Raw genomic sequence first — 23414 nt, forward strand, 5'->3', positions numbered from 1 at the left:
GAATGAGTGAATGTATACAGTTTAGAGATTGGCTGTGAATGGAAGAGGTTGACAGCCATGTGGTTCACATTTGCATTTTGTACTTTTTTGGTGTGTATGGGCAGTACGATATCATTAGAGTTTGTGGATGTCCTCACAAGTGAAGAAATACACAATGTGTGCGAGTGAGTTATCTTCATTATAAAGGTTGGGTTTGGTTGCCGTTTGTATGTGTGTGAGAGTGAGACTCTGTGCCAGATCGTGGTCCGCGGATGGAGCGGCTTAGTGCAGTTTTTGTGTGATGTGGTGCCAGGGTGACGCTGCGGCCGTGCCGTAGGGGGAGGGCGTGGGTGGGAGAGTGGTGGCATGGGGCTGTGGGTGGGTGGCACTGCCGGTGCCCTTACTCCGGATAACATTAATGCCAACTAAAATGCCAGTCTATATCAAGAGATGCCACCCGCCACTGCTGCTCTTTCTGTGGAGGGATAGAGAGAGAGAGAGAGAGAGAGAGAGAGAGAGAGAGAGCACGGTAGAGAGAGTGTTTGCCAGTTTGAAAGTAGGACAGATGGGTTTATCAGAGCAGATGAACCACCTGTAATATGATAACCTCCTGTCACGATGCCCAGGAATGCCCGCTTACATATACCTGTTGAAGAGATGGGGGGGAAATGTTCCTATTATCATAGCTTTCAGTAATATCATGGTATTTTTGTGTTGAAGTGTACAGAAAATGTTTAAAATCAATGTGATTTCATAACACAGTTGTCTTCTACACTGTAATGTATTGCCAAGTGAATTATTTATTATTTATAATTTTTGATTTTAAGTTGGCTTTAAAAAGCACTAATACACTAATGCATTGCCACCCACTACAAGTATTGTATTTATAGACCTCTATAAATGTCTTTATAACACACAGTTCAACTACAGTTTAAATAACAATGAAATATTGACCAGCACTACCACTGCATACTGTTCAGATAATGACTGTTTAAACATATGTTGTCCCAGTGTCTGCTTTGCAGGGAGACTATTAGCAGAGGACTGTTTACTGTTTACTTACTGATTTTTTTTAAAGGTATAATGTCAGAATTATTAACTCTAACTTAAAACTATGCTGTGATCCATTCAGAGACTTTGTCTTTGTCCCTTTTAACTGATTACAGTCAGCCCTCAGAGTAGCTGGTGGGCACGCATATATAAAAGTAGCTCCATGCTGCCTTTATTGTTGGATGCACTGCAGTACTTTCTGAATGAGCATGTGCATACATTCACACTTCATTTTGCTGCTATAGAAACATCTATTATTGATATACTGAAGTGTGATGTGTATTTCTTATCATGCTGAAAAAACATAGTTTAGGGCAACTAAAATAATACTTAAGAAATTTTCTCGTCCTATTCTCAAATGTCTTCTTGCTCATAATAATTTGCTGAAGGTGAACTTTTTAGTCGTTGGTGACCAAAATATTTGTGCTGTTCTTTTAGATTTTTTGCTCTGTATCTTTTGTATCTTCTGTATCTTTTCATGAACAGAAATAGATTTTTTATGGCTTACAAAGCTATTCATTATTTGTTTACTTATTTTGCTCTGGTCTAAGTATCCCTAAGCTGTACAGGTTCTTAGGGACAGCCGTTTGGATACACAAACAGTACTCTCTGTCTGCAGGATGGATGTTTGGCATGATTCCCACTCTCTTCTCATTATGTCTGCTGAAGCAGGCCGGGTTTTAAAAGACTTTTATTTTTCGTATATATGTGGCACCTCTCTTTCCCTCTCTCATTTGTGCACTCTCTCTCTCTTTATCTCTCACTCACACACTCATATATTCGCATAAGGAAAAGAAAATAGTTGCTCTCGTGAGGCGATGCTGTTTGTTTAGCCTACATAGCCGTGTGTCTGAGTGTCTGGTGGCTCTATCGTGTTCCTCAGGGAGAAACTAAACTGGCAGTTATGTAACATCAACGCAGCAGCTCACATTTTCCAAAAGAGCCTTTTCTCCTTATTTAGTAACAGCACTACAGTTTAAATAATGCCACTGAAAAATAGCTGAAAAGAAGCTCCTAAACACGACTGATATTCAGAAATCCAATGTAACCTGTTAGGGGTGACAAAAGGGAATTGATAGTACTGGATGGTGTCACTAAAATTAGTTACCATGACATTCTTGACATATATCACAGTATTATATTGATATTTAAGTTAACGTTAAAGGCGGATTCCACCAAGTATCTTCTAACAAAACTATTGTAAAGCAGTGTCTTAGACATAAGGCAACATATTCATATGCATTTTGTGTAGTAATTATTCTGTTAGGTAGCTCTTAGAGACATTAAACACTTCTGATATCTGGTTCCTATCACCACCACTGTAAACAGTTCTGACTTGGTACGTTTCTCTAGAATAGAGTATTTCACACCAAACCTCTCTGAATGATTAACCATTTAATCATGCAAATAAAAAAAAAAAATCAGCAGAATTCCCCTTTACTAAAGCGAAGGGAGGTTCAGCTACTCTGTGCCAAGAACACATTTCCAGAAATGTGTATTTTACCTTCAGAACAATCTGAGGCACCCAGCAAATAACAAACATTGCAGTAAACTCATTTTCATTATCTATCAATACCACTAAGGCTAAAAAATCAATATTGTGGGCCACACCAGTACCAGTATGGACGATATAGCATTGTTTATATGCTCAGCACTAGAAGGTGCAGTAACAGTTCTGAGAATCACCTACCAGTTGAAACCTTACTGTGCTAAAACTTTAGTGTAGTTCCTTAAAAAGAAAAGTATGTAAAAGCTGAGACGTTTTAAACGATGCTAATGGTCCTCAGGAGTAACCATGCTTGGCACTCGTTCTCCTGCAAGCGTCGTCAGTCACAGTAAGCGGGGGAGTTCTCAAACAGTAAGGTGACATGCTCTTGCAATGCAAAGCTAATGAGGCAGAGAGTTCCCCTCAATAAAGCCTGATTTTTTTTTTTTTCCTCCAAAAAAGAACTTTTATATCTGGGAAGATTCAGTGGAGCAGAGGATTTATTTTATTGACCCCCACCTGAAATCTTTGCTGGGGTTTTTAAAACCAGAGTGCACCGAGTAGCAATATCACTTAAATACCAATTCAGTGTCAAATATCCTCTAATGTAATTTCTTCTCTCCCTCCTCATTTTATAACCTAATTTCCAGATTGCAAATCCTCTTTGACTTTTGCTGGTAGAGCGCTGTATATTAAGGGAATAATGCAATAAAAATGCACAATGGAGAATTTAATTGCTATCTAAAGAAGACGGATGAGAGAGGGAGAGGGAGGAGGAGTGGTGAAGTGAGGGAGATAGATAGAAAGGGGGAGAGAGACACTGGGAGAAGGAGAGGAATGAGGGAGAGAGACAAAAAGAGTTGAGAGAAAAAGACAGACAGGCAGGCAGAGAGCAAAAAAAGAGAGGAGAAGAGATTCAGAGAGAGGGAAGAGGGAGACAACAAAAGAAGGGAACATAGCAGGAGAGATATAAAGAAGAGCAGGAGAGAGATATGAAGTGAAAGATATGGAGAAAGTAGCAGAAAAAGTGGAGAAAAGAGGGAACAGAGGAGGTTAAATAGAGACAGACAAACAGAGAAAGAGGGAGAGAGTGAAAATGAGAAGGATAGAAAGAGTAAAAGAAAATTTAAATAAGAGAAGATTAAAAAGATGAAAAACAAAGGAATAGAACATGTAGGTAAAGAGAGAAGAAAGAGAGTGAGAGGGATAGAGAGACAGGAAAATGCATAGAAAAAAGACAAAAAAGAGTAAGAGATATAAGGAAAAGGGAGAGGGTGTGAAAGAGAAACAGACTGATGAACAGAGAAAGAGGGAAGGAAAAGGGGGAAAGATGGATGAAAAGAGTGAAAGAGTAGAAAGAAGAAATAGAGAGATGGCAAAAGGATGGAGAAAACAAAAGAGATGAAGTGACAAACTGATGAACAGAGAAAGAAGGAAAGAATAGGGGAAAAGAAGAGATGAATGGTACGAGTAAAAGAGTAGAAAGAAAAAATAGAGAGAGAGCAAAAGGATGGAGAAGAACGATGGAGATAAAGAGAGACAGACTGACAAACAGCAAGAGGGAGGGAAGAAAGAGATGGATGTAAAAAGAGTAAAAGAGTAGAAAGAAAACTGAGATAGCAAAAGGATGGAGCAGAATGACGGAGATAAAGAGAGACAGATTTACAAACAGAGATAGAGGGAGAGAAAAAGGGCGAAGAAAGATATGGATGGGAAGAGTGAAAGAGAAGAACGAAAAAAGAGAGACTGCAAAATGATGGAGAAGAACGATAGAGATAAAGAAAGAATAGAGAGAAATAGGAAAGAGAGAGGGAAAAGAAGGAGAGGAAAATGGCTTGAAAAAAGAGAAAAATGGGGTGAGAGAGATAAGAAAAAGAGAGCGAGAGGGAGACTTTGCTGCTATGTGAACGTCGTCAGGCTAGGTGGAACACGAGCTAGTTGCCATGCCAACACCGTCAGGCTGCAGCGGTTCTACAAGCCTGCCTGCGCCTCTACGGCCACAAACCTGACGAGTGACTTTCCGAGAAAACGGGAAAAACGCTTAGATCCCTATCATGCCAGGACGTGTGGATTTGTTGCGCTCCCTCTCTCTCTCACTCGCCCACTCGCGCACTTATCCTCCATATTCTCCTTGCATAGCTCATCTTCTTTTTGGCGGCGCACCGCTGACACCTCAAGGTGATATGTTCCACACTGACAGACAAAATTATTAATGAAGGCAATAAAAGCGTAGCGCAGACACACAGAGAGCGAGAGAAAGAGAGAGAGAGAGCTGAGTGAGGCTCGTCTTCCAGGCGGTGAAGTAATGGTTCCTCAGCTCCACACGTTGCTCGACACACCTCCACAGATAACGTGACAGTTTGGGTTTTTAATGCTACGTCGCCCGTGGTTACAGCCGCTGGATAAGCCCTGCCGAAGATGCTTGTCAGGCCCGCTGGATTTTCTCGAAGGCCGCGGCTTGTGAAATACAGTTTTCGGGGTGCGACGCACCAGCCATTTCACAATGCCGCAAACTCGCCGGCTTGTGAAGTCTGTTAAGCATTGTTGAAAGATTTGTTTACAAGGTTCACTGCCGTTTAATTTTCTTGTGATCAACTTTTTTCCCACCTTCTCCTTTATTTTCCCCTTTACTTTTGCTTTCGCTTGCCTCCTCTATCTCTGTCTCTCGCTCTCTCTCCCTTTTTTTTTCCAATAAAATGCCGTTCTCTGTATTATTGCCCTAATCTGTCAAATGCAGATAGTCAACGCAAAGAAGATGAAGCTGAAAGACTATTTAAGCCTTTCTTAATCCTCGGTGGACTGCGATTCTCTGAGGGATAATGTGCTTAAACTAATTTCTTGCTTGCCCTTGCCAGAGTGAGGATGTATCTTTTATTTAATCTAAACCTATTCAATTTGACTGGCAAGCTTTTAAATGTCCATAGGGATGGAAACACTCCTTGTGCATATTTGAACTGATGAAAATGGATTGTAACTTTTTTTGTAGCCAGGATAATTTATGGAGACTTCAGTAAGTGCTCTGATTCAAACGTCTCTTTGTAGTAAAACCTGATGATGATGGAGAAAGAGTGTGTTCCTGAAAACATATACTGGCCTTTAATCACTTCCAGGTTTCTCACTGCTCAAACAATGTCCCCCAGTGCCAGTGAAAATGTTGCAAAATGTAATTTGACTTGAGCTCTTATAATACCGAAGGCAGCAAAAAGGCAGTTCATATCCTTGTGCCTTTTTTCTAAACTGTATAAATTAAAGAGACTGACAAACTCCCCTTAGGTCACCACCAGTTTTTGGTGGATGCTATAACCAAGGCAGGTTTTACAAGGCTGCATGTCACCATTGGTCACGTAGCTTTGCTGTTAAACACCAATTCTACCAATTCTGAGGCCCAAAATGATGCTTTCTTCTTTAATTCCAACATAGGGTAAACACATTACCCTGCTTGTTTGCTTCTTCAGATTCCGGAGCTTAGTTTAGCTGTGCTAGTTCCTAGCATAGGCTACTACTTGGCTGGCTAATGAGCCCCACCAAATGAGATTTCTGCTGTGCCACTAGACTGCATACATAATAATTTTTATGAAAATGTTTATGAAAAAATATCATATACGACCCCCTTTCCAAAAAAATTGGGACGCTGTGCAGAATGCAAAGAAAAATAGAATACAATGATGTGCAAATTATGTAAACCATATTTTTAAAGGAAAAAACTACAAAGACAACATATCAAATGTTGAAACTGAGAAATGTCATTGTTTTTTGAAAAATATATGCCCATTTTGAATTTAATGCCAACAACACATTCCAAAACAGTCATGTCTACCACTGTTTTTCATCAACTCTTCTTTTAACAACACTCTAAGTGTTTGGTAACTAAGGAGACCAATTGCTTTTTTTTTTTTTTTTGCATTACACAACTTTACCAGCCTTTTGTTGCCCCCGTCCCAACTTTTTTGGAACATGTTGTTGGCAACAAATTCAAAATGGGCATCAAATTTTCAAAAAACCAATAAAATTTCTCAGTTTCAACATTTGATATGTTGACTGTACAAACACAAATGTAGTATGTGGACACCCAGTAGTTTTTTGTACACCTACGTGCATGTTTGCTTTTGCTTTGTAACATATTGATGGACAGACAAAGAAGCAGTTACATATTGGTTTCATAAAAGCTCAGATAGATCTTATTTTAGACCTGTTTGGAACCTCTGAACCTTTTTTCTTTCTAAAACAAGACACTATTGTTCTTAGCTGGCTTGACCATCTTGAGTGCTTTGGAATTTTCAAATAGCCATCAGCTACTTTGCACATGGAAAATTTTGCTGAGCGTGTCCTGAATAACAAGTACATTACAGAATAATTTTGCCTTGATGGAAAAAAGAAAAAAAAATGGAAAAAAGTATCACTGCTAAAATCACTTTTGGCATTTTTGGGAAGTGATTTGTACACTTTTTATGTTTGCATGTAGTTTCAAACTTTTTTTGGGGAGGAGGAGGATTCAATCCACAAACTTTAACGTACTGAGAGTTGCTAAGATAATGTAGCATGCTAATTGCTCTCAGCTATTGCATAGGATACATTAGCATCACAACACTGTTGGAGAACATTAATTTCTCATTACTGTCAGTTTTGTGTCTTACCTGCTGTGTCTTCTCCCAGTGGAGGACACGGTACCCTGGAACCAGAGTGAGGCTTTGTTGCTAACAGGAAGAGCACAGAACAAACACACATTAGCTATTAGCTTCCTGTCTGACAGAGAAAGCTTTGCTTCATTAGCCTGCCTGCATCCACAGTGAACATTAATGTAAAACTAGATAGAAATCATTTAGATGAGATATTAACCACTAGCAAACACCCCAGGGCTGATGGGGTCTGCATTCAAAATGAAACCAATGACGTTCCTGTTTCTAAGAACTGAGATTTTAGATCGACTTCCTGAAGGAGGGAATGGTTTATACTTCTTGGCTCTGGTTCAGTGGTTCTTGGCATTGGGTGAAGGAAATTTGGAAAGAGTATAATCAAGTAAACATTAATAAAGGAAGGAGGAAGAGCAATGAGGTAGAATCAGAGTAATTCAATTTAGTGAAAATTAGCTTGGAGGAGGAAGCCACAAGGGGATGCGGGGCTTGGATGGGTTTTGTGTTAGAACATGCAGATGCTTGTGGGCAACAACACTTATAATAGCCCTCTTGAGATCAGAGGCGGCATCCGTTAGTGACGTTACCGGGCCCAGAGACTTTGCCAGAATAGCTGACAGAGTGGCTGTTGTGCGCTTCCTTATTGGTTGGACTTTCATTAGCCCAATTTTGGAGTGCTTGGAAGAGCCGTTTCAATGCATTTGGAAATGGCCACCAGTAAAAATGAATTATCGTGCTATTAGCGTGTGTTAATATCATTCATGAATGGAAAGTTAATAAGCAAACAGATGGGCACACTTGAGGGGGGAAATTATGTAAGTGCTACGTCAAGATGTTCTGACTCCTGAAAAGACTTTGAAAGTTGTTCAGTTGCTTCACACTCGCTCATATTTCTCTTTCTTCCTCTCACTCAAGCCTCGAACTTAAAGCTACTATTATACAGCCTACAGTAAATGTAGTTCACATCGGGAGACATTTCCTCAGCGTTTAGAAAAGGCTATGCGATGTTGAAGTGTTTCTTTGGAGCAAAATTACCAGTTCTGCTCTTGCTGATCAGCAGACGCTTTCTGTTTATGAAAGAATGGGAAATGGCGTTTGGCCCTGGCGCTGTCATTTCAGCCATATTGTTGCTGTAGACTGCATGGAAAAGCAGAAAATAGTTTGCTGCTTTCACCAGTTGGATGGCTTGGGTCTGGCAGGTGCATGTTGAGCCCAATCAGTGTGTACATTTTCAGGTACATGTGCATTCAGAGGCCTTCCAAAAGTAAATATGATATATGCTCTGTAACGTTATTGAATGGATTGCTTTAAAGCTTTTGTTTGGTTTGCTTCTTTCTACTGATGCTAATGTAGCTAAAAAGTAATGAAATCTTATACCCCAGCTATTAAGTAAACTTGCTTATGTGGCTTTTGACACTTATCTATACTGACTTTGACAATGTAATCTATAATATAGATGTGGATAGCTGTACATCACATAGCTTACAGCAGTAGCAGCAGTGTTTTTCTCCATATTTTTTTCCATTTTTACAGTATGATGTACAGTATCATAAACCAAGCAAATCTGGTTGAGATTTTGCTGTGTAGTACAACCTAAGCCTATAAGGACAGCTTACAGTCTGCCATTTGACATGTCAGCCAACAAGAAGCACCACAACATGACAACAAAATGTTCTGTTGTCATCTGGAAGCAGATATGTTGCTGTTGTAGGCCTCCATGAGTGTGTTCTCATGAGTGCCATTCTTTTCAGCATGCAGCGTATGTGTTGCTATGGCAAATGACAGTACAATTCATCACTTCAGCCAGTGGCATGTTTGACAACAGCCTATAAAGCAGCCTTTAGGTTTATGGGTGAGTTTATCTCTGCACTTTCAAAATAGAAATGCAGTATGCCCTGTGAAAAAGTATTCTGGAGTAGGTCAAGAGCAGGTGAGAAATGGCCATAGATTAATGATGGTGCTGAAATTTCCTAGCATTAGTGGTTGGGTCTAGAAATCTAGTCCAGTACTATATATGGTGCACCTAACACAGGGCTGCCCAAACCTGCCCTTGGAGATCCATAGCCCTGCAGAGTTTACTTCTAACATTTTACTTCTTCTAGCATATTTGGCTGTAATATTCAGATGATTGGCTCTAAATGAGCTAGGTTGGTATAGTGCAATGTACTGTTTGTTAATCGCAATATTGGTCTTTGTAATGCTGCACTATGCAAATGAGCCCAGTAAGCAATCACAACCTTTTTTCTTGGGTGCTATAAGCATCTTGACCAGTTGCAGATCCAGATGGTGTTTCTGTGGGGGTTTTGATGAATCAGGGTATTCATGTAATTCATCAAATGTAAATTTTCAGCGAAATATTTCAGACCAGACTTTAATGTCACATTACTAATTCATCTGTATATTTTTAATATATTACAAAGCATATCGCAATAGCAGTAATTGTATTTTGTCCATATTCTGCAGCTCTATTACAGTATATATTTCTTAGAAGCACAGCGCATTCAAGACTGCATTTGCACTGTAAATTTGCAAATTGACATTTACCCCAAAGTGACTGGCCTTGGCAAATGCAGTACACGTTTTATAATGCACACTGAGTACATGTGTGACCTTATGTGAGGTTCACTGCAGAACGTCCCATATGAGTTATATGGTCAATTTAACATAATCTTCTTCAACGGTGGTAAAACCCTGAGTTTACTCAGGGTCTTTTTCACCACTGGAGACAACACTTACCCACGAGTTGTTTAATTAAGACAAAACAGCTGTGAAAACCTCTGCCAATCCTATTAATTCTGTGAAGGTATCACTGGCAAATTAGCCATGTTTTAATGAACAAAATGTGTTACATTGAATGATTCACTGAACTATTTAAATTTCATTATTTCATTTTGGTGATGAGGGAGGCAATTAGTTTTTCTCAGCTCAGAAGCTTCTTATGAAGATCTATTAGAGCTTAGTCAAGCTGGGTGTTAATACACATACACGCACACACGCAAACATAGGCCATTGGATTGGTGCACACTATTTTTATTTTCTTTCTTTCTGTCTATTTGGAAAGCTATTCAGTTTTTCAGTTGAGTGCTTTTCTGCCTTTCTCTATAAGAAATATGCTCTTTCTCACTACTGAAAAAATGATGCAAACATGCTTGAAGCTATTGAGGCTTTTGAAGCCGCTCTTACGCACCGCAAGCTGTGTTGACCTCCACCTACATCATACACACATGGTAATGGTATGTTGAAACACTCCTGTTTGTTGGAGGCGACTGTTCCAAACACCTAAATGAAAAACATAGGTGGACTATATGTAAAATCTTTACAACAGCCTTTTAAAATTGATATTCTTGATGGCAACCTACCGCCAGGCAATAGGGGAAATAAACAAAACTGTCTAGACAAATGTAAAACATTGCCCAGCGCCATCTAGGAAGAAAAGAAGCGCTTATTAATGTGTCATGAACAACGTGCGCAATGTTTTGAGCTCTAATAGCACCAAGCGCAAAGCTGATTAGCCTTTTCAAATGGTGCCTGGGCAATCTACTGACTGCCCACACAAACATGAACAAATGATGAGGGAATGATCAGCATTGTCTGCAAGTGACATGTGGTACAATACTGTGGAAATGATATAATTTTCCTTTTGGATTTCCCTTTTCTGTTTCTATGTTTGACAGCCTGTAGGAATTTATTGACTATAAAATGTCAGGAGTATGTATCATAAACACAGCATTAAATATTGGCTAGCAGAGGTGCTAGCGTTTCAGTCATGTTCTGACATAAACTGTACATGATGGATTGACTTGAGCTTAACTGCTGACCACATGGGCCACCATCATAAATCCATGACATCTCTACTTCTCCCTCTCTTTCTCCTTGTCCCCTCTCTCTCCCCAGTAGAATATGTTATTGCTGTTGTAATAAATTACATAAATATGCTTCTGTATAGGCTATCACTATATAAGACTATACTTCTATATCATGAATGTCATTAGTAGTTCTGACATAGCCAGAACTTCTTTCTGGGGGGGCTGGTTACATGTTGGGGGTCCTGCTAGCAAGTGTTATGTCTCAGAGACATCACTACAGCGAGATTGGCAACCAACAACTAGCCAGTTAGCCTGCTTCCATAAAAGGAGCTACAAAGAAAAACAAAAAAGAAGAAATGAAATTACAAAGACAACATGTGGTTTCTTCTTTGTTAGCTGCTATAACAGCTGACAGAATGCCACAGCGGGAAAGGGCTAATTGACCAGAAGTCACCTTTTACAGCACTAGGCATAGATGTCTTGGGGGAATGGTTAACTGAATACTTAACTCACTATTGCTACACTATAGCCTTCACTAGGAACAAGCACAGCTCGGATAAGTTCCTACAATCTACAGAAACAATCTAGCAGGTCAGTGCTGTGTTTACACGCAGGCTTTGAGAAAAAAGCATCAATCTGTGCCCAAGAGTTAGTTTTAAACTTTACATTACACCACCCATGGTGCGATGCAGCCTTGTAAACATTGGCATAAGTACAGAAAACTGGCAGTGACATTTATTTGTTTAAGGTAACAATAAAGACCTGAGAATGCAAGAACTCAGTGCCTTGGGGTACCTTATTCGAGCGTAATCTGACTTATATTTTGTATCATTTTCATTGGCATCGTAAGACTGTTTTTTCTTCAGAGCAGTCAGAAATCTGGAGGGGGCCTGGCCTCCAACTGTGAAGGCCTTGCCCTCTTCAGGCCTCCCTCTACTTTTGCCGCTGGTGCTTCTAAAACACTGACTGCATTTATAAAGATAGACAAACTTAGATCAATTATAGAGAGTCTATAACATGCAGAAACTGCACACAAGGCGGATGATTGGATGTCAGTCTATTATACCATTATCTTATTTTGTCATGTTTTAACAATTTACTTTTTATCAATTGTTTTATATTTTCATTGTATTTATTTGAAAAAAAATAGTTGTGCTTATGGTTTTTCATAGCCTTCTTTAAATGTAGCTCTGTTACATAGCAGAGGTGGGCAATATGACGATATTTTATTGTTACTGTGACACATTTTATTATTATGATCAACAATATGCTTTTCTAAGCATGTTGTGAATACCATGAGTACTTAAAGGTTACAGTATATATCTTTTATTTATTTTATTTTTTTTAAAGAGAACATTATGCCTGTTAAATTGGATTTAGTGCAGCTGAGTATGTAGTATGTTGAATAAAAATAATTGTACCCAGAGTTATTGATGGTATTACTAGTGCATAGTGTCTGTATGTCAATGTATCATGATATGTATCATAAAAATGTCTTTAAGAATGATGAGATCATATTTTGGCTATATCACCCATCCCTAATGCATATCATATATTGTCAAAATATCTTCAAATATGGTGGATATTTTTGCTATATTGTCCACCCTTACTCCACCCCCACACAATATTTGTATTAATTTTGACACCCTCTCTGCCACCCTCTAGTTAAATTACTCTATAATGATTCAAATTCTTACAAGTATGGACAGTGCTTTTCTAATTGCCTGAAATCCTGGCCTGTTAGTCGAATTAACACTGCAAAGACCGTGAAGGGTAATAATGACAATCGCTTCCATGCTGCCTCTTATTAAATGGCTTACTTTACCCACACTTAAATCACAGAGGCCATAACATCACTCACATTTTCACACAGATACACACACACACACACACACACACACACACACACACAGAGACACTCATAGACACACACTGGCTCTATCATGCGTTTAATCTTACCCAGAAGATGACACATTTAACGCAGGCTTTTCCCTCTTTCTGATACCAGGCACGCCTCACTTTAATAATTGAGGGTGAGAGGGCGAGAGAAACGTAGCTTTTCATCCATCATCTACACACTGATCTGTTATGATACTTTCTCCTCTCCTTTCTCGGACACCCTGGTGAATTATTAATGCGTTTTAAATTGCACTCACGTCTTCATATAATTAGGGGGACAGAGATATAGAGAGAGAGAAGAAGAGAGTGAGAGAGATGCATCCATTATATATGGAGCTAGGGGGTTGTATATTTGTCTTCACAGAGAATTATTTCTGTGACATCTTTTAAAACAAATGTATTTATAAATGGATCCCACTCCTTTTGTCACTTCAGAGGGCTGTGCCTGGTTGGGTTTGTGCAACAAGGAGTCTGGCAAATAATCCTGTTTCCTTCGCAAAAATCCTAGAGGAGCCTAAACCAAGACAGGGCTTTCATTAATAGTGTGGCCAAACTGAAAGAGACTGGAGAGACGTGTCTAATGCTGTGGTTTCCAGTCACAGTGGAGCCAGTGCTCTTTTTTGTGCTCTCCCTATTCTAACACATTTGAATCAGCTCACCAGCTGTAACGAACTGACAAACACACTAGTAGGACCCAAGTGCAGGTTTAATGAGGAGCTTGAAGCAGATGGGTTTAAAAAAAACAGGGAAACACAAGTCTAAGTAAGAAATCCAAGGCAAAATTACTCCGCCAAATCAGTCCAAACACAGTCCTAGGCCGAAAGGGGCCAGATAAATTCTAAAGAGGAAGATTTAACTGAGAGCAGTTAGAAAAGGCTAGGACTTGAAGTGAAAAGGAGCTTTGCAGTGAGAGATGGTAAAGATTGCCCATATATCCCACTGATTAACACAAATGGTTACAGATGAGCTGAAAAAACCCTGGTATTGGGGCGAGAGTGGCCAATGGAAGCACAGAAAGGAATCCCCTGGCATAAGGGTGACAGAATACCCCCTGACTAGCGGCTCCCAACGCTGATAGACCCTGAACATGCCGCCCTATGCTAGCAAGGTGGACATTAGCGCTCAAGGACAGGTCCTCAGGGCCATACCTCTCCCAGTCCACTAGATAGAACAGTCGCTGGCTACAGCCCCAGGAGAGACCTGGGACTATAGGTGGGACAGTTAGGACAGGAGAGTTAGCTGGACTAGGGTCAGTTTCTTTGTCCTTTAGGATGGTCTCAATAATCTTCCAACACCTTGGAGCAACTATACATGAGGGTAGTAGAATAGTTTCTCCTATTTGGACTGGGTGTGGTGAGGGCATCTGCTTTACCGTTCTTATACCCTGGTCTGTAGGTAACTGTGAAATTAAAACAGGTGAAAAACAAAGTCCATCTTGTCTGTCTTGAGTTGAGTTGCTTGGTAGTTTTCAAACAAATTCCTGTGGTCAGTTAACACTATGACGGGGTAGAACCAATTCGTTGCCCCATTCCTTGAAAGCTGTTTTAGATGTCCTTGAAAGATGTTTTCTGTTTCCTACATCACAATTTATTTTCATGTCAGCAAGTTTACGTAAGGAAAAGGCACAGGGGTAACTTAGGCAGGGTACCTGAGTATTTGGGCAGCACGGCACCAATGCCGGTTCCAGAGGCTTCAACCTCTATGATGAATGGGAGGGCAGGGCACTGTAGGGTTCTAGTCTGTTTAGTCAAAGAAGGAAGCATGGAAAGACTGCAGCTGTCTCATGTGCTCCCGTACACTGGATGAGAAGTATCACGCTGGGTAGCACAGCAATACCACATTGGAAGCATTGCAGAAAAACACATTAATAAGTTCATTTTTCATTCTATACATATGGATTTAAAGGAATAAAACTTTTAAAATAATTTAGTGAATATATCATGCTTGGTGTCAGCTAACTAACTCTTCACAAACTCACTGTTTTACAGCTAAAATGCACAAGGAGAAATAGGTTACAATGAGACAAGGCTAGAAAGTAATGTGACTTTTTTTTTTTAACATAATTAAACCTTCACACAAACCTTCACTGTTCTTGTTTTTTTTAGCATTCTGAGAACTCAAGAAGAATACGGAAGACGAAAGAAAATTGAATCCTTGAATAGAAGCAATGATGAATTTATTATTTTCGTTTTAAGCACTGTAAATAAAATATGTGCATATTGGCTAACTTACATTTTACAAAAAAAGGACATGAACAGACCAAGAAAAGCCTAGATACATAAAAAAATGTCTATAAACAGTCACTGTGTTGCCCTAAATTAGTCACCCTCATTCCCCAGCCTTCCAGCTATGACCCTACATATATTTTCTTTAACCTCCACGTTTTGTAGTTGTTGTTTGTTGCTTGTTGTGTAAGCTTTTGTGATCTGCCATGAGCAAGATGAGATGTTCTGCTGCCATTTGTTTGGTCTGATTGATCAGCCTGATTTTTACCACAGCTGTACGATGCAGAAAATCGAGCTGGATCAGAATTTTATGTGAATAGGCCCTAATGCGAATCAAACAATAGCTGCAGCATCCACAAAATGCAGAAACCATTAACACTGAAGCAGCAAAGTTGCAGCATCAGTTATGCACCTCAAATTATCAACATTATGACCAAGAAGTGAATTAGCTGTCCTGTCTAACACCCCACCCCCCACCCCCCAAAAGGCCCTGACTGTTAAAAAAAAAGTGCCAACAGTTGACTCTTTTAGGAGAATGTGTGGATGGCACCACACTGGTCCTCCTTAGCTTAATGTGTGTTGGCTCTGTACATTTTACTGGAGCATATGCCTGAGTGCTGTGCATTGGGAGGTGACCATATGCCAGCGGCAATCCTCAGAGAGCGCTGCTGTTTAGCATGGTGCTGCCGCGCTGCAGGAGGCCCTTGAGTAGCGGGCGGGCTCCGTCTGAGTTTGTCTAGCACTTCTGCTGATGAATGCGGAGCGGGACAGGAGGAAGGCCTGAGATAATGATGCTGATGGTCGTTTTTCTCCACCCTCACCCCGTCCTCCTGGCACTTTCGATGCAGTAGAAAGATTGCAACTGGGCCGTTCTCACATCTGCTAGGGTCACGTGGCTCACAGGAGCCCACTTAAACCTGAAGGATGTGCATTATTCTCACTTTTATTGTGCCTTCTCTAATGGATCTTTGTGTGTAGGGAATTGCAATTCCTCTGAATTAAAGATATGGCAAAACTATAATGTGATACTTGTGATACTTATTATACTATGATGATATTTACTTTTTCTATGCCGTATGAACAAAATAGTGGTGTTATATTTAATAAAAAAAGGCTATAAGGCTATGAAGTTTTTTTTCATTAGCAAAAATAATTTGTTTAGGAAGTAACTGGAGGAGAAATCAAACAGTGTGCAAAAATAAATAGAATAATATGATGAAATAATGGGTTGCAATCCAGTTTAGCACACTGTAATTGGTCTTTTCCATGCAGTTTAGTGTTTTAGAAGAGCTTATGATACCCATAATATACTCAGAAAGGTGTGTTGTGACAGAATTTGTCACAATAACAATATATATATTGCCCACCCCTATTCTAATTATCAGGATATATCAGGATATATCCTGTCAGCTGTCTGTGACACTGCAATTTCACTTACAAAAGTATTATCAAGATGTTAAAGATAAAAAAGATGTTTTAATGGTTGGATTGAATCTAATCAATCACTTACCGCTAGGAGTTTAAGCATGCATCGGTGTATTGTGATAAATTGATCAGAAAGCAGTAATCACTATTCATATTTAATAATGCATGCTTTTTTTTTTTTGATCAGGTTTTTGACCAAAATAAAATTCTTGGGCTGCTTTCAAATATTAAAAAGTGTAAATGATAAATTGAAATAAAAACATTAATTTAAATTGTCTATATTCCTTTTTTACTAGGTAAAGAATTCCTCTGGTCACATTTGCATATTAAGTGTGCTATTTAAATAAATTCTGAATCATACTAAGTAATCAAATCAAATCTGAACATAGAGAATCTTGAGATTTTGTCTTGCATTGAATCATTTCATTTCTTCTCAGTGCCGTAGTTTGACTGAGTGTTATAGCGCACATCAGAAGCTGATTATTTGTTAATGCAGTGGGGTGTTTAGGCCAGGCAAATGTAGAAGGCACATGGGTCTCTCTGTATGGAGCCATACGGAGTCTGCAGCTGCCTGATTACTCCGGATGTTGAGGAAGAAGGCACATTTCCAAGCATGTCCCCCTTAATGACAAAATTATGACCCCGCCACCATCTGACACTCAGTCAGCCTCGGCCAATCAGACGCTGCCTTATTCCCTGCCAAAACTGTGAGTCACCGGTTTGACGACAGCCAAGGCACCTCTGAATGAGAATAAATGACAGCGTGTGGGAGAGTTTCTTTAAATCTCACATGGATTGCCTTTCAAAATTCAGTTGTTTTGCTCCAGACATGCTACTGAGGTAGATATGCTAGATGTAACAGATAAAAAGTTTAGGGACACCTTTAAGCATTTTAGTTAAATCTTTGACTGTTTTAACAATGTCACATTTGTAAATATTTCTTACAGATACCAAAACACATTCCTTAAAATAAATCTATGGCCTGTCTCATGAAACACTCTCACATTAGACAGGCTTCCTGACTTAGTTTCAGTTTCACAAAACCTAACAAATACATCCACAGTTAACTGTTTCTTTTTTTTTTATGCCGGTCAACATTTTTTTTTCTGTTAATCCAGGTTTAGATCCTTAGGCTAAGATTAATCATGCAGGCTATTTTTTTTAAAAAAACATACTGTGTAAAATTGTGGAAAGTAAAGCATTTAAAACTGTAAAAAGCAACGCTGTTGCCACTGCATTAGTACTTGGAGTAAAAAATGCTTTACAAAAGCACACTTATTTGGATGGATGGGTGAATGGATGGGTGAATAGATGGATACAGTACAATAGTTACACACACTGCATATGTTTACACAGATATCGACGTGCAAAACACAACAACTGAAACATTTACATGGGATGCGGGGTATTTTGGTAAGAGTGAAAACAAAAAGCTTCTTGAAAAGTTAGATGTACTCTTTCTTTACTTTTGACAGGCAGTGTACATGATACCCTGGTGAAAAAATGATACCAATTGTTTATCTATCATCATAACATGCTGTAATACTATATGATTTGGCAGCCCTTATCCAGTTTGCAAAGCTCTGGATTTCATGATTGTTTTATTTATTGTGAAACAAATGACGTATTTTGTAATCAGTGTTAAGCAGTGCTACCAGACTCCAGTTTGGCAGTTGATTCAGTCATGCCGCGAGGCTCGGAGGAGTGTGAAAGCGACTGGGAGTTTCCTGCGATGCTGTTGGCTGCGGCATACACTCTATTCTCTCCCATATGGCCGGCTCCTCCGATCCTGCTACATCACTAACTTCCTCTCTCGCTCAAAAGCCAATGCTAATGATACTGAATCTAATTGGAAAAATAACTCTAATATAGTAGAGATTGTCTCTACCATTATATCTGAGGTCTGGTTCATTAGTTTTGCACTGTATCTATGAACCTAATTTTGCAATAAATGATGGAAGCAACAAATAATATATATCTCACAGATTAGCATCATGCTAACTGGATGCCTAAATCATCACACACTTGCCTCAAACTGTGCCAAGTTGTTGTGTAATTTCAAACAGACTTGCTTCTGTAGTTTCTGACTCTGTATGACACACTGGTATCTTTGAATAATGGACAAACGTATATTGTATAGCTTAAAACAGTAGCAGCTGCCATCTTGAAGCTGAAATAATGCCTAAAGTCTGTTGTTTTGTCTCTGTAGAACCGAATATTGAAAAAAAATTCCAATAATGTAAAAACCTCAAAAATGTAACACACATTTGCACCTAACTTGGCCAAAAATGTACTCAAGTCCAGTGATGTAATAACTTACCTAATAGTATAAACCAATGTCTTAAATAATAATGCAATGATGCTTTTTAACAATAATGTAAATCCTTTCATTATTGGGAATTTTTTATTTATTAATTAATTGCATTGTTGAAAATGTCTTTGTAAGCTGATTATTTTTGCTCTGGTTTTTTATAAAATGCATGATGGTGATACTTTTAGGAGCAGTTCTCAAAGGTCACCCGTAATACTTCCTAATTTATCCAGCTTGGAATGAGGGGAGCATCAGTGAGACAGAGTTCTTTCGACTTAAGAAAGCCTCCACTTTTATGACTTCTTGTAAGACTGGTTCTGGTTACAGATTATAACTATGATAAAGATAAACAGTAAATCATTTGACCATAACACTACCAAAGGGCCAACAGTGGTACCTTCCATTTTTCTCAATAATGTAATAAGATATTATGTATGTTAATATGAACAGGTAATAAATTCCTAATAATGTAATAAGGCATTGGATTATCCGTGACAATCTTATTAAATTATCAGTTAAGACATTGTATTACATTGTTGAACATGTACATTACTGGATTTTATTACATTTTTGACCAGGGTTAGTGCAAAATTTCTACTTGTTATTTTTATTATTGGGGAATTATTACATTATTTGGTTCTGCAGTCTCTACAGTTTTCTTCATTTTTCTCCTGGTTTTATCATAAAATGTTTTGCTTAAAACAGCCTCTAAATTGTCAAGGATCCCCAAGAGTGTACTACAGAGAAAACAGAATACAGGAACAAATATTTTACGTGCGGATACTCAAGTACTTAGATTATTCAGGACCACCCTGCTCATCTGCAGTTCATTCAGAGTGTTTGTCTGTGCTCTTTAGCTCATTAAATATGTCCTCAGAGTAGTTGTGTGGATCATAGTGGAATGAGTCATCATGTGTAATCAGAGCTTTATATGTGCTGCTGTGTTTTCTATCACATCATGCTGCCTTTATGGCTGGGTGCCCAGTGTCATCCAGTGTATACCTATTCATACGTGTGCTTTGAGAAGTCACATCATTAAAAGGGAATTTCACTGATTTTTCAAAATTTCTGCATATTTCAGTGTTTGATGCGAAATGATTCTGACTGTAGAAAAACGTACAGATTTCTTTACAGTGGTGATAGGAACCAGGGGTCATGATATCTACAACACAAATATAGCCACTTTATTTACTATCTAAGACCACCAGAGAACCTATACACGTCTTTACATGAGTTTTTATATAACTAAAGAAAGAAAACCAAAATAAACAGCATATGCAATTTTGATAATGGTAAAATAGCGGTGAACCTGAAAAAAATTTTCTTTGAGGACTGTTTTGCCAGAGGTACAGGCAATTAAAATGACATTTTAGGCTAAAAAAAATACATTTTAGTCTAAAAATATTATTGCAAAACTGTTGTAAAACAATGTATCAAGCATCAGGTAACATTTATAACCACTTCATATAATAACTGTTTGTGAGGGAGCTTTTAAAGAAAACACTTCAGACATTGGGTTCCTATCACCAGCGCTGTGAGCAACTCTCAATCAGTGAGTTTCTCTACAACAGAGCATTTCACATCAAACCACCCTGAATGACATTGCTAGCATCACAGTTACTCTCGATAGCATCTCTAATGAATTTAATTATGCAGAAATGTTGGAAAATAATAAAAGAAATAGCTTCATTTTTGTTAGAGTATATAGTATATTTCTATATTTTCTTCCTTTCTCTCTTTTACATCATCAGTTCTCACCACATATTTGCCTCCCCCTCCTCCCTCTGTCTTTTCTGTTTTTTTTTTTAATCAGGCAGAAGTGAGTCCTCTGACAGCCAGCTGCTGTTGCTTGATTTCCACTTCTTGTCATCACAGTTCATGTTGCCTTATGCCTCTCTCTCTTTCTCTCTCTCTCTCTCTCCCTCTCTCGTACTCTGTCTCTCTCTTTTCCTCGATAGAATAATCAGTAATATAGTACAGTATATCAGATCTCATTTGAGGAGAAAAGTGTGTTGACTCTCTTTCTTTCTTTCTTTCTTTCTTTCTGTCTTTCTTTCTTTGTCTTTCTCTCTTTCTTTACTTTCTTGCCAAACTTCAGTAAATCATCCTTAAGCACCTCCTGAGGTGACACTCTCTTTCTTTGATTTATGTGTGGTTTTCAGTGGTTTGCTGGTATTAGACTGCAGGGCAGTCTTAATTTCCTTGGCCTCCAGTGTAATTTCCTTCAAGGCACTTATCACAATGCGATAAGTCTTAGAGATGCTGGACGAGTGCTGAATACATCGAAAGAAATGCGCAAACAATAAGAGAGGACTGTATTCAACAGTGGATTCAGAGTAGAGGAAGTTCTTAGTGAGCATGGATTTTGGAGGATAAATGCTGTTATTTCTTAGGCACTGTTCTACTCATTGTCCACTCACAAAGCACAGCTTGATTTAAAACGGCTCTGTTGCAGTCATGGAGGTTTTAAACATAATAGGCCTTCTGCATTTTAATGATGGCGTACAGTGAAGTTTTGTGCAGTCAGCAGTGAATTGATGGCTGTGAATAGGTGATTACATATTCCACTTCAGGATCTAAAATCACTTCTCCAAAATCAGCCAACAGCTCTAATCCCATGTGGTCCTTTCATGCCTTCCTTTCTGTTCCATTAGCACCTAGCTGCTGAAAGAGAGAACTTTTTTCCCTCTTTAAAATAAATAAATACATATAAATCTGCTTCTTATTCAGGATGGCTGCATTTCAAGTGCACAGACATGTTTTGTTTTTTGTTTCTTTTCACTCACGTTTTCAAAAAGACAACAACACATTCAAAAGTTCATAAAATGTGTTCTTGTCTGAATATTTCAAGGTTTAGTTATGAGATCCTGAAAAGTGCTGCAGTTTGACAGTTTGTCATGCGAAGTCTTTTTAGATAAAACCCCTTGAATGTGCTGCTATTATAAAGTACTTAAAAAAAGTTTCGGATTGAAGAAAGTGACTCACCTCTTATACTCCATTGAGCAAACTTTCCAAGCTGTACTTCCTACATGTTATAAATGCTGAAAGTACTGCTACAAGTGTTTCTTGTTTAAGCAGTTTATTCATTAGAAATGTGTTTTTAAATTGGTGTTTAATGCTTTTCACTCTGTGGATGTGATGTCTTCGTCAACTCACATCATGACGTTACGCTTCTGCGTGGATGAGTAACTGCAGGAAGTTATAGGTTTTTTGTGGTTTTGTTCCATGTTGTCTGTAAGAGCAAAATGGTTGGAAGGTGGTGTTTGTATGGTTTTTAATGAGTGCACTTGCTGATCTAGGCTGATGTGATGGATGACTTCCTTGCTGGTTTGCTGCGGTACAGCCTAAAAGCCATGTCTCAGCTAGCACTGCGTCTTGGTTCGTTATGGGATGGTTTTTGCGTCATTGTGAGCAGACGGAGAAACAAAGTTCATCCAATTTTGAGAGCGGATCACTTTACCTTTCTAGATTAGTAATCACTCATCAGTAATGTTGAGTAGCTGATTGCGTGTGGTGGATTTGCTTAGTGTAAAACAAATACTTTCACTCTGTTTAGTTTGGATTGGAGACTCTGAATGCAATCGTCTTGTAGAAGTCTGAATGATTTTACTTTGTTTTCTTCCCCTGCAGCTGCAGAATGAAATAATGGTTACCACTTCCCTGGGTTGGGATTTGTTGACAAAAAATGCAAGATTTATTCATCCCTTTTGTCTTTCTTATCTCTGCCCCATTCTGTGGCAGTCTGTGGCTTTGCAAAGAGAGGCCACGTTAGATAGGAATAGGGCAGGAACTCAGTTTAGATGGAGAAAGCTCCTACTGCCAAACAGTTATGTGTGTGTTCCATAAGTACTCTGGAGAAAAAAAAAAGCATTTGAGTGAGCAATGGCCTTCGGGGGTTGCGCCGAATGAAATGCTTTTTTTTTCTGTCCCCCACACCTCTCTTAAGAAGTGTTTGCTCGTTTTTCGGTTATATTCTTTCTTTCTTTCTCTTTTTCCTTCTTTTTCTTTCGTTTTTTTTTAACTTTTGAGTTCAACTCTGACATCCATGTCTGCCCCAGGATGTCTGTCACAAACTGCAGTCCAACGTTGTGACAATGCTTTTTTTCCCCTCCCGTGCCTTTTATGACCTTCTTTTTTCCTTTCTTTCTTTCTTTTTTCTGTTCTTTTCTTCAAGGTCTGGCGCACCTGACGTTAAACAACCAAGGTATGGGTTCGTTCTGTTTTTTCCCGCACTTTTTTTGAGAGGGGAACGAAAGGCTCCTACTCTGCCCAACCTTCTCTTCTCCTCAGCTTTTCTACACACGTTCCTCCTTCCCCACCTCCTTTTTTTTTCCCTCCCTCCATTTCTCCCTGTCTTACCTTTATTTTCCCACGTTCAGTACCCGTCCTCTCCCCTTCCTGCCTTTTCTTTCATGTTCTCTGGTTTGTTTGTGCCTCCTTCTCCCCTCCATCTCGTTCCGTTTTCCGTTACTCCGCCATGTCCGTCACACTCTTGTCCTGTTCTCTGGCCTTTTCTCCTGAAGACCAGCCCTTGACCGCAGCCTTCCCGACAAAAGGTAACGCTCTTTTTTCTGCTCTCCCTCTTGCCTGGGTTGTGAAAGT

At 39.0% G+C, this 23414-nt stretch overlaps 1 protein-coding gene across 1 annotated transcript in view; it reads left to right on the top strand.

Moving 5' to 3' along the window:
- The window catches only part of nrxn2b (neurexin 2b), an 843638-nt gene that overhangs the window by 229498 nt on the left and 590726 nt on the right, over nucleotides 1-23414 (top strand). The window contains exon 4 of the mRNA XM_036583184.1: nucleotides 22987-23016. Within this exon, the coding sequence (XP_036439077.1) occupies nucleotides 22987-23016 (30 nt within the window). The remainder of the gene's footprint in view (nucleotides 1-22986; nucleotides 23017-23414) is intronic.

The sequence above is a fragment of the Colossoma macropomum genome, unplaced genomic scaffold (assembly GCF_904425465.1).
Source record: "Colossoma macropomum unplaced genomic scaffold, Colossoma_macropomum, whole genome shotgun sequence".
NCBI classification, from domain to species: domain Eukaryota; kingdom Metazoa; phylum Chordata; class Actinopteri; order Characiformes; family Serrasalmidae; genus Colossoma; species Colossoma macropomum.